This window comes from Haematobia irritans, chromosome 4, assembly GCF_050003625.1.
Source record: "Haematobia irritans isolate KBUSLIRL chromosome 4, ASM5000362v1, whole genome shotgun sequence".
In the NCBI taxonomy this organism is placed as follows: domain Eukaryota; kingdom Metazoa; phylum Arthropoda; class Insecta; order Diptera; family Muscidae; genus Haematobia; species Haematobia irritans.
The window spans coordinates 214,874,315-214,887,480 of record NC_134400.1 but is presented as its reverse complement, the minus strand read 5'-3'; the positions used below and the strand labels follow the sequence as shown (position 1 = coordinate 214,887,480).

Below are 13,166 nucleotides of genomic sequence, written 5' to 3'. Positions count from 1 at the left end.
ACATGTTCCTATGATCTCGCCCACAATTGACCACGACAACGTATTGGCGTATTTACGTCGTACGTTCAATTACATATATTACTAATTTTAACGCCGTACGTCGAAACGTCGCAATTGTGTTCCGGCCTTTAATTTGTCAACAGATTTAACCCAGTAAACAATTAGTGGCGAACAATTGTGGCGAATTCCTACCAAATAAATAAAATTCCATCCATTTGACTATTTAGTACATTATGATACAGCTTTGTTAAACATCTTTCTTGACACTGAGTGCCACCCGATTCCATGTCGGAAGCTCAAAGACAAGGAATCTCCTTTTTATAGCCGAGCCTGAACATAATTTCCCATTGCGATGAAAATTTTAGAGTAGCTTTGAAACACTCAGAAATGTCACCAGCATTACAAAACTTTATGGTGTTTGGTCGAAACTAAGATTGAATCCATAACCGTTTGTGTGCATACCGGGTGTGAACCATTGTACGACGGTTGCTCCCATATATCAATGTATAATAGTAATTTTTCAATCTAAAAATTATTAAAAACAAAAGGACTTTAAAAGGAATACAATATTATACAATAAAATACTTATCAAATATAATAAAAAAATTTGGAAAATATATTCCAAAACAACACAAAATAATTTTTCATTTTCCCGGCTTGTCTCGTGTTTTTGTTTAAAAGTGATGCTTTGACGGCGTTGGCGTTTGACATGTCGACGTTGACATTTGTTAAAACCAACAATAGGTCTGTTCGCGTACTTTTCTAGCAATAACAATAACAAACAATAAACGAGGCATATTTCCACCTCGGCGTATATGTCAAAATCAAAAAATTAGAGTCCTCTATTCTCAATGCACGACTGTTTAGTTTGGTTAGTGGCCTTGCGGAGTTATTTTATTTTTTTCTCAAATGAACTTGTTTTATGTTTGGAGCTGATTGGTGATGAACTGGACAACACTAACTTTTAACAGTTAAGGTAAGTACTATGTTCGCTTTTCGCGTTGAAATTTTCGTGGTTACTTTATTGAAACAGTTCAATATAAAGCAGACAAATTAACTCAATTGATGCGTAGTTCCTTGTTCCTCTAGATTTCGGCAAGACTTTACAGGAATAAGTTTGTTTTCATTTATAATTTTGGTTATTTAAGGAAAAGTAATCGCGAAAATAAAGTGGTTTTCAACTCGAAAACCGAACATAGTACCTACCCTTACGTGTCATGCGCTTTACAGACTATCAGTTATTCCGGACGGAATGTCGGTGTTTGTTAAGAATCTTACAGTGTGTCGAACCGATACGACTTGTCGGCGATGACTAAATAGTCGGTAAATGTGTTATCGATCCCATAAACATGCAGCAGTATCGATTATGCCTTCGGACTTAACTTATAATGTGCACAATATATGGGATATGTTCGACACGAGCACTGTCGTCTGGAATAACTGATAGTCTGTAAAGCGCATTACGTGTCACACAAGCAACTCTTTTGCAGGAAACGTTTCCAAGCTAGGCAATCATAATAAGCCACCAAGATATTGCGACTTTAAAACCTTCCTGTCGGATGAAAGAGTTCTATCAACCCAGCGTCGAATCACAGCCTCAACGATAGAATTCACATGAATATATTTGGTTGAAATTGCTTTTCATTGTCAACTGCATACTTTCCGCTTTATTAGGAAATAAACATTCGAACATTTTCTCAAAACCTTAAATTTGTCTTCGAATACGAAAATACCAACTCTTATTGGAAAATACTTCACAAAACTATGGAGTCCTTTTAGAAGATCTTCATCAAGTTGAGTTTTTCTGCGGCTGTTTTGTTAAAATTGTAGAACAGCCATATATATCGACTATCGAAGACATTGACATGTTAGATTTGTCGTTCGGGACAAATATTTAGCCACACATATTCATAGAAGTTAAGCGTATACAAATCCCAAATCCCATTTAATCAAGAAAATGTAAATTATTAAAAAGGGTAGTTTGTTCACAAATGTTATTGCATAATCAAAAAATACGAATTGTTTTTAATTTTTAGCCTAGTACTAAGATCACGTTTTCGTGATCTTAGTACTGTTATACTCCATACAAAAAACGTTAGCGCGGAATAAATGCGAAATCTTTGTTTTGAGCATTTTCAAACACATTTTTATACAACACTGGATTTTTCGCACGAAAAAATAGGCAGGTATATTATTTCGCATAAATAAGTTAACATCCCTGGGTTTGAAACCCTATTTACGGAGATAGATGAAGATATTCGTTTTTCGCAGAAACGAACTAGTACTAAGCATTTGATGTTAAATAATGTGTACCATTTTACTATTGTCCATTTGACCGGAGTGAATTTATAATTTTATTCGGATCAGCAGAAAATTTTAGCAAACAACTGACTTTCCTGCAGTATGTTTGCTATTCCAAAATAAGATTGTTTGCTGTTCTAGCAAAAAAAAAAATAAAAACAACAGACAGCGGTTGCTATTAACAACAGACTTTTTTCTACCAGTGTACCTATTAGTATAACCAAAATCCTTAAAATCTTTTGCTGAGTAAAGGTCCCCTGCCCGCATTTCAAAGTTCCATTTCATCCTCATCGCTACCACAGACTCGTAAATGTCACCACAACCATCGCGAACTGTGATGTGGGAAGCATATCAAAAAGTACAAAATGTACATGAATGTATTTTGCCATCACTACTGTTAGAAGAGCCATTTTATTTTTTGTGAAACGCCAAGCGCAACCAGCTTGTTATATTTTATTTAAATAAAAACGAAAATAAAGTTCTGAAAACATAGATATTACGCTTAAAATTGTGAAAGGTATATGGTGAACAATTTTCGACTTTCCAAATAGAATAAAGTGATCGTTTTTCAAATATTTTTCCAGGCACGCTGCCTCCATCGAAAATAAACAAACTGGCTGATAGACGCTGCAATATGTAACTTGCTACTTAAAACTCAACATCATTCTTTTATTAATGCAAAAAATTATGTTAAATGTGATAAGATAAACCGAAAAATGTTATATTTATGAGAAATTATAAATGGTTAATCAAATCAATAAACATTTACACAATCGTGTTTTACTTGACCACAATGATTCTTCTACAATTACCTTAAAATGCTCTTTTTCTGATAGTTTGCAGGGGTTCTTATTGGCGTCCTTCGAAATTGATCTAAATAGGCACCTAATAATTGCACTGATGAGAAACTTTTTCGTAGTAACTTGGCGTGGTACAACTTCTCAATAGTGACGGCGCTTTTCCGACGAGTTTTTGATGTCGTATATGATTGTTTTCGACGTAGTGGGGATTCTCAGAAGCGCCCCCAAATTCAAAAAATGTTGGCAGGGTCCGTAAAATGTTAGCTTTTCGAGGTTACTTTATTGAACAGTTCAGTTCTTCGACGTAGTGGGGATTCTCAGAAGCGCCCCCAAATTCAAAAAATGTTGGCAGGGTCAGTAAAATGTTAGCTTTTCGAGGTTACTTTATTGAACAGTTCAGTTCTTCATCATGTTTGAAATTTACTATTATGTTCTTTTGTTGTTTTGTTTAATGTACAACAATTTTTGGAGCTGTAGATTGTTAGTAGTTAAAATTTTTAAAGAATACCGAAAATTTCGGGGTCGAGGGATTCAATATTTTGAAATCCCGAATCCCCGGATTTATGAAAATCTATCCCGAATGACAGCCCTACTCGATAATCATCGTAGCATTGCATATTTGGCCTATCGCATTGGTACCTTAAATTTGTAACAAAAGTTCCAACTATTTCATCCCTGCTGTTTATCAATTTACATGTAACAACCCTGTTTTCGGATTACCTCGGTTTTTTCTCTTGCCATTCATGACAGCAGCAACAGCTGTATTATTGCTATTAAATAGCAATGTTTGTCCAATTATGTGCTTCATTATTTCATTCTCTGTGTTTTCACTCTCTCTCTGACTTTCGGTTTACAAACAAAGGTTTATGGAATTTGACAACTGATGTACGATAGAAAACCACAACTAGTCTTGGGCAAAATCGTTCACCGTAGTGATTCGGACTCATCGTTCCTTTTGTACAAAGGAACTAGTTCCTTCAAATCGTTCCATCGTTCCTTTTCGTTCCGGATTTGTATATTTGTCATCACTGTCATCTACTAAAGACAGACATTACATTGTTTGTTTACTTTGTGTAACGAAGTTCGTAGTCAATTGAAAGATACAAAAATATGGAAAATTGAGTGAAATTACTTCAAATAGTTTATAGTAATATAAACAAAATTAAAGGAATGGAAAATTTAAGGAAATAACTAAATTCAGGAAGCCAAACTCTTTGGATGGATTTTTGGATTGAATAATACTATACTCTATGCAAAATTATTCATTGCAAGAAATTACGATTTTTTTGTCGTTTGTGAAGAGCCTGGGATGGAATTAAAGATTCTATTAAATAGCAGCATATCAGTCAATGGTTTAAATACATACGCGCCAAAATGAATGAATTTGTAAATAGCTCAAACAGAAGTAAAAAAATCAAACTGCGATCCGAAGAACGATGGAGCGTAAATTGAAAATAAAACTAAATGACAAAAGGAACGATGAGAACGAAAGAGATGGAACTAGTGACAGTCGTTCCTTTTAGTGAACCGTTCATTGGAACTAGTTCGTTCCGGAACGACACAAGACTAACCACAACAAAAACTGTTGAATCAACACATTTTTCGGCCATTATTTCAATTTTTAAATTTGTTATAATTTTTGAAAATACGTGAACATTTCCTCATTAAATAAATTGTTGTTTTCGTGTATGCTTTGGTTGTGTAAGAATATTTAATTCCTACGTATGTGTGCTTAAATTATTTATGCTAAATCCCCGCTAGATACTCTACAAATTTGCCATAAATAAAAAGCGATGAATGCTAAAGACATTTTAATTAAAGCCGTCCAATGTGACAAAGCTGGACGTATCCTAGAAGCACAGCAACTGTATCAAGATGGCATACAAATCTTAATGGACGTTGTGGCTGGTGCGTAATTTCTGATATATTGCTTGTGGGTTTATGTATTTATTTGTCAATGTCGTTTGTAGATGAAACGGACGCGGCCAAAAAGAAAGCGTATTACGAACGTATTAAGGAATACATTGATCGGGCGGAACAAATAAAAATTCGCGTTCAAAAGCTAGCAGAAACTGGAGAAATTGAGGCAAACATTCCCATCGATGACAACTCAACTGGCCATAGTTACAAAAGCCTTTTTGGCAAATACCTAAATGACAAAGTCAAGGAAATTCTAATAGATGAACCCTATCTCAATGAAAGATATCAGGTATGTGGAACTTTATGTTTAGGAATCTTATCAATTCATTTGTAACTTTCATTGAATTGAAAACTCGATGAATACAAACATCGAGAGTATTGTGTAAATTGTGCCCAAGGAGTAAAAGATAAGAACTTGTTTTGTTCATTACAACCGTACTACCAAACAGCATGTAAATCCTGTATGCGTATGAAATAATTTAGGGAAAAAATCAATATAATCCACACTACATATGTCCGTATTTATTCCTGAATGTAGTCACATTTACCAACCCTGTTTTTGTTTTTCTTTGATTCTCTTGCTTTGCATGACAGAAGCAACAGCTGTTTTCTCACTTGTTTAGATTCTTTGGTTCTCTCTCACTCTCTTTAAAATATTTTTCTCTATAAACAAACGCCTCGGTCAAGTGTCCTCCTTTGGTGTTCGCTTACGAAATCTTAACAAAACATAAATAACCGGCATCGAAATATGTACAGGAAAAAATTGTGGAGCAGACAAATTATTATCCTAATATAAACAATCAAAAAAAGTATTCCATGAAAGCAGGCATATTCGTGAAAATTTAATTTGTGCTATCGAATTTCGGCGTATGTGTGTGTTTATGCTAAAGTTAGTCCAGAAATACAACATAAAAAGAAATTATGGATGTAAAACAAATTTTAATTCAAGCCGTCCATTGTGACAAAGCTGGACGTATATTAGAGGCGCAGCTACTCTATCAAGATGGCATAGAAATATTAAAGGGCATAGTGGCTGGTGGGTAATTTAAGCAGAGGCCACAAGTGGTTTGTTGATTCAACTGTACTTATGAATATATACATGGTATTTCCAGACGAACCCGATGCGGCCAAGAAGAAATTGTATTGTGAACGTACAAAAGAATATATTGATCGGGAGAAACAAATCAAAGTTCGTGTTCAAAAACTATTACAAACCGGAGAAATAGATGCTAACATACCCATAAGAGAAAATTCAACTGGTCATTCTTACAAAAACCTTTTTGGAAAGTACTTCAATAACCAAGTCAAAGAAATTCTTATTGATGAACCGCATCTCTTTAAAAGGTTTCAGGTTTGTGAAACTTTTTGTTTAGGTATTTATGTGTGGTCTTTATTTGTGTAAATTAAAATATATTTGCAAATTAAATTTATAAATATAATCCTCAACGGTAAGATGTTCATTGTGGTCAAAAAGTAGCACAGGTGTTTCATTCCTACATCCCAACTGGACATGATTTTAATATCAAGAGAGTATAAAAAACAATAAATTATATGAAAATTTAAAAAATTCGGCTAACTGGAGCACTGGTATCAGAACCCGTACAATTTAAACCGATTCTCCGCATAGAGGGGTATTGTCTATCAAATTCGTTGCATTTCTTCTAGGGCCATAGAATTAATTGTTCAACGAACGATTTGAGCGCTGATATTTCCAAACTGAATCGATCTATTTAAATGCCCACTACTAACAAATTTTATTTATTTGAAATTGAAATCATTTGTTATCAATTTTAAGATAAGTCAACCCGAGCACGAAATTGCTCACATATAAATCGATCTTTCCATTTGGCTTCTTAAACACTTAGCTTAGGTTTTGCCAATATGTCTAGCATTTTTCTAGACTGAAAATTCCATACAATTTGCCAGAATTTGGGATTTCTGAGGAAACCTTCAAAATAAGACTGCTTAAGTCTTTCCAGATTGATATAGTTTTACATAAACCGATTCTTTAGGCCATAGACAAAATCAAATACAGTGCACTCGCGGTAACGTGAACTAATTAAAACCAAGCGAAAATGTTCACGTTAGCGAACTTCAGAAATTTCATATTCGGGAGTTTTACATTCTATCTAGAGATAGTCTTTTATTTGTGTTATTAGTAATAATAAAACAAATAATTTAATTTCATGAAAAAATTAAACAAAAAGAATATCAGTGGGTATGGAATTATAAAGCAATTTTGATTAATAATTCAAATTCACGAAAAAACCAAACTAGATCACTAAAAAATTCCGTGTGTGTATTATATTTGGCATTTTTCAGCGTTACGGAGTAGTTAGTGTAAGAAAAGGCGTGTTTACGTTATGCGGAGTTCACGTTAGACGGTGTTCACGTTACCGCGAGTCCACTGTATAAATAAATAAGATACTTTATATCCATCCACTGTGGTATCTTGAACAATAGAACTACAAATGAGTTTTTTTTCATATTTTCTATAGAAATAAAATTTTGACAAAATTTTCTATAGAAATAATTTTTTTTCTATAGAAATAAAATATTGACAAAATTTTCTATAGAAATAAAGTTTTGAGAAAATTTTCTACAGAAATAATATTTTTTCCATAGAAACCAAATTTTCTATAGAAATAAACTTTTTACAAAATTTTCTATAGAAATCACATTTTGACAAAAAATTCTATAAAAATAACATTTTGACAAAATTTTCGATAGAAATAAAATTTTGACAAAATATTCTATATTTAATTTAATTTATTTATTTTCATATCTAACTAAGCCTTACAAAGGCCTTAAACAGTTACTTAAAACAACATTTTAAATACTACTCAAAACAATTCTCTTATTTCTAACATTAATATACAAACGACAAAACTTTCTATAGAAATAAAATTTTGAAATAAAATTTTGGCAAAATTTTCTATAGAAATAAAATGTTGACAAAATTTTCTATAGAAATAAAATTTTGACAAAATATTCTATGGAAATATAATTCTAACTAAATTTTCTATACAAATAAAATTTTGCCAAAACTTTCCTTAGATATAAAATTTTGATAAACTTTTCTATAGAAATAAAATTTTGACAAAATTTTCTATAGAAATAAAATTTTAACTAAATTTTCTATAGAAATAAAATTTTGACAAAATTTTCTGTAGAAATAAAATTTTGACAAAATTTTCTATAGAAATAAAATTTGACAAAATATTCAATAGAAATAAAACTTTATAAAATCTATAGAAATTAAATGTTGACAAAATATTCTATAGAAATAAAAATTTAATTAAATTTTCCATACAAATAAAATTTTGCCAACATTTTCCATAGAAATAAAATTTTGACACAATTTTCTATAGAAATAAAATTTGATAAGATTTTCCATAGAAATAATATTTTGATATACTTTTCTATAGAAATAAAATTTTCTAGATTTTCTATAGAAATAAAATTTTAACAAAATTTTCTATAGAAATAAAATTTTGACAAAATTTTCTATAGAAATAAAATTTGACAAAATATTCTATAGAAATAAAATTTGATAAAATTTTCCATAGAAATAATATTTTGATATACTTTTCTATAGAAATAAAATTTTGACACAATTTTCTATAGAAATAAAATTTTGACACAATTTTCTATAGAAATAAAATTTTGACAAAATATTCTATAGAAATAAAATTTTGACAAAATTTTTCTATAGAAATAAAATTTTGACAAACTTTTCTATAGAAATAAAATTATGACAAAATTTTTCTATAGAAATATAATGTTGACAAAATTTTCTATAGAAATAAAATTTTGACAAAATTTTCTATAGAAATGAAATGATAACAAAATTTTTCTATAGAAGTAAAATTTTGACAAAAATTTTCTACAGAAATAAATTTTGACAAAAATTTCGATAGAAATAAAAATTTGACAAAACTTTCTATAGAAATAAAATTTTGCAAAATTTTCTATAGAAATAAAATTTTGCAAAATTTTCTATAGAAATAAAATTTGACAAAATATTCTATAGAAATAAAATTTTATAAAATCTTCTATAGAAATAAAATGTTGACAAATTTTTCTACAGAAATAAAATTTTGACAAAATTTTCTATAGGAATAAAATTTTGACAAAATTTTCTGTAGAAATATAATTTTGACAAAATTTTCTATAGAAATAAAATTTGACAAAATATTCTATAGAAATATAATTTTATAAAATCTATAGAAATTAAATGTTGACAAAATATTCTATAGAAATAAAAATTTAACTAAATTTTCCATACCAATAAAATTTTGCCAAAATTTTCCATAGAAATAAACTTTTGATAAACTTTTCTATAGAAATAAAATTTTGACACAATTTTCTATAGAAATAAAATTTTGACAAAATTTTCTGTAGAAAAAAATTTCTAAATTTCTATAGAAATAAAATTTTAACTAAATTTTCTATACAAATAAAATTTTTTATATTATGGATGTTTTTATTATATTCGACCTGTATGTAGATTTTCCAATTGAGAATTGTTGATAAAAACGAGCTCGAGGTCTGGATGATTAATTTTTATTTATTCAATATTTCGTCTTTTCATTGAAAGACTTCATCGGGAAAATTTTTGAAAAGAACAAAAATAATACACCGACTGTAGAGTAAATAGCTAACGACGGTGTCTGTTGCATTAGTAATGCAACAGACACAATTTTCTATCGAAATAAAAATTTTACTATATTTTCTATAGAAATAAAATTTTGACAAAATTTTCTGTAGAAATAAAATTTTGACAAAATTTTCTATAGAAATAAAATTTTGACAAAATTTTCTATAGAAATAAAATTTGACAAAATATTCTATAGAAATAAAATTTTATAAAATCTTCTATAGAAATAAAATGTTGACAAAATATTCTATAGAAATAAAAATTTAACTAAATTTTCCATACAAATAAAATTTTGAAAAAATTTTCTATAGAAATAAAATTTGACAAAATATTCTATAGAAATAAAATTTTATAAAATCTCCTATATAAATAAAATGTTGACAAAATATTCTATAGAAATCAAATTTTAACTAAATTTTCTATGAAAATAAAATTGTAACTAAATTCTATAGAAATAAAAATTTAACTAAATTTTCTATACAAATAAAATTTTGTCAAAATTTTTCATAGAAATAAACTTTTGATAAACTTCTATAGAAATAAAATTTTGACACAATTTTCTATAGAAATAAAATTTTAACTAAATTTTCTATAGAAATAAAATTTTGACAAAACTTTCTATAGAAATAAAATGTTGACAAAATTTTCTATAGAAATAAAATTTTGATAAACTTTTCTATAGAAATAACAGTTTGACACAATTTTCTATAGAAATAAAATTTTGACAAAATTTTCTATAGAAATAAAATTTTGACAAAATTTTCTACAGAAATGGAATTTTGACAAAATTTTCTATAGAAATAGAATTTTGACAAAATTTTTTGAAGAAATAAAACTAAAACTAAAACAAAATTATCTATAGAAATAAAATTTTGATAATATTTTTCTATAGAAATAAAATTTTGACAAAATTTTCTATAGATATAAAATGATGACAACATTTTTCTGTAGAAATAAAATGTGGACAAAATTTTCTATAGAAATAAAATGATGACAAAATTTTTCTCTAGAAGTAAAATTTGAAAATAAAAAAATTCTATAGAAAATAGCTAACGACGGTGTCTGTTGCATTAGTAATGCAACAGACACAATTTTCTATCGAAATAAAAATTTTACTATATTTTCTATAGAAATAAAATTTTGACAAAATTTTCTGTAGAAATAAAATTTTGACAAAATTTTCTATAGAAATAAAATTTTGACAAAATTTTCTATAGAAATAAAATTTGACAAAATATTCTATAGAAATAAAATTTTATAAAATCTTCTATAGAAATAAAATGTTGACAAAATATTCTATAGAAATAAAAATTTAACTAAATTTTCCATACAAATAAAATTTTGAAAAAATTTTCTATAGAAATAAAATTTGACAAAATATTCTATAGAAATAAAATTTTATAAAATCTCCTATATAAATAAAATGTTGACAAAATATTCTATAGAAATCAAATTTTAACTAAATTTTCTATGAAAATAAAATTGTAACTAAATTCTATAGAAATAAAAATTTAACTAAATTTTCTATACAAATAAAATTTTGTCAAAATTTTTCATAGAAATAAACTTTTGATAAACTTCTATAGAAATAAAATTTTGACACAATTTTCTATAGAAATAAAATTTTAACTAAATTTTCTATAGAAATAAAATTTTGACAAAACTTTCTATAGAAATAAAATGTTGACAAAATTTTCTATAGAAATAAAATTTTGATAAACTTTTCTATAGAAATAACAGTTTGACACAATTTTCTATAGAAATAAAATTTTGACAAAATTTTCTATAGAAATAAAATTTTGACAAAATTTTCTACAGAAATGGAATTTTGACAAAATTTTCTATAGAAATAGAATTTTGACAAAATTTTTTGAAGAAATAAAACTAAAACTAAAACAAAATTATCTATAGAAATAAAATTTTGATAAATTTTTTCTATAGAAATAAAATTTTGACAAAATTTTCTATAGATATAAAATGATGACAAAATTTTTCTGTAGAAATAAAATGTGGACAAAATTTTCTATAGAAATAAAGCGATGACAAATTTTTTCTATAGAAGTAAAATTTGAAAAAAAAAAATTCTATAGAAGTAAAATTTAAAAACAAAAATTTCTATAGAAATAAAATTTTGACAAAATTTTCTATAGAAATAAAATGTTGACAATTTTTTTTTCTAAATATTCAAATTTCAAATTAGGTCCGTATATACTTGGTTTGTATTCTTACGACATAGGCATCCTATATTTTTAGGTTTTTGAAAATGCTATTGGAAAAATTTGTTGATATTCATTTTACTCATATATTTGACCATATCCTTAACAATGGACTCCAACGTTTTTCTTACAGTGTAATTAAACAGCTTAAATAAATGAAGTGTTTTTTTTTTTTTTTGTTTCATTGTATTTCTTTAGTACCAGAATTTTGTAGCTTTCGTTGAACTAGCGGTAAAGCAATGCATACAACTGACGTACATAAGACTGATTACCAAGCCACATCCAAATGATACACAGGCCCAGGCGGCTATATTCAAGCAAATAAAAGATGATTTATTGCGAAGGAATATAACGTTGGATATTAAATTTGAACAAACTTTGCATGATCGTAAAATAATGTAAGTCTAAATGCACCACTAATTCAAACATTTAAAATCATTCCTATTTTAACATTTTATCTATTCCTCCCCCCCTATGGCTAGTCTAAGTAATGGCTATATTATTAAAATTGGTCGAGGATTACATATCTTCAAGCCCATTAATCCATTATATTCATTGGGTCTATGTGATTATGACTTTCGTAAATGTCTACAAACGGATGTCGATATTTGGCGTACAAAAAATTTATCCTAGCTTTTGTGGTTTGATGTCTTAGTTTTTTACTGACCACATTTGTTCAAAATTTTATCGTTAACAAAATACGAACTTTTACTGTATGTAGTATTACATTTTGATAAATAAACATTTATATTTTTATATATGCAAAATATGTGATGTCTAAATTTTATTGTTATATATCTGGGTATCATGTTGGTAAGTAAAACATTTATAAACGGTTTCACTCTCCGTTTCAAAAAAAAAATTTTTTTTTAATTAACTTTAAGATTTGTTTTCTCATTAAATTATTGAAATATTCCCTTCTCATTCTCATGACGATTTATCATAATTTTTGGCAATGACATTTAACCAAAATGTCCCTACTAAAAAACCTCAATTGTCTTTTTAGCATTGCATTGCATTCCTCTTTATTATCCTCAAGACATTCGCATTAAATACGCATGGTCCATGAGTTAAAGTTTCCATTCTGCATATGGTCGTGTCATTAATTTGATGGACGCGAACACTCATTGTGTTGCAAGTCTGTAACCACCCATTATGGTATGGTTGTCTCCATTTATAACATTCCACGAATTTGATGAGACCATAATTTATAATCGTTTGAGTTTCATTTGAAATTAGATTGCCTTCGGACAATTAACCATTTACATC

The 13,166-nt window shown here is 27.9% G+C and overlaps 1 protein-coding gene across 3 annotated transcripts; it reads left to right on the top strand.

Annotated features, from left to right (window-relative positions):
• Positions 1-4,669: 4,669 nt before the first annotated feature.
• LOC142234639 (MIT domain-containing protein 1) lies at positions 4,670-12,666 on the top strand. 3 transcript variants are annotated; one of them, XM_075305800.1, is made up of 5 exons: positions 4,670-4,802; positions 4,863-5,009; positions 5,072-5,310; positions 12,096-12,295; positions 12,380-12,666. In XM_075305800.1, the coding sequence occupies exons 2-5, from the start codon at positions 4,895-4,897 to the stop codon at positions 12,528-12,530; spliced, it is 705 nt and encodes a 234-aa protein (XP_075161915.1). In that variant the 5' UTR covers positions 4,670-4,802; positions 4,863-4,894; the 3' UTR covers positions 12,531-12,666. The 3 variants fall into 3 exon arrangements, with proteins under 3 accessions (XP_075161915.1, XP_075161914.1, XP_075161916.1); XM_075305799.1 differs by having other exon boundaries at positions 4,676-5,009; XM_075305801.1 differs by lacking the exons at positions 4,670-4,802; positions 4,863-5,009; positions 5,072-5,310 and adding exons at positions 5,675-6,057; positions 6,134-6,372.
• The last annotated feature ends 500 nt before the right edge of the window (positions 12,667-13,166 follow it).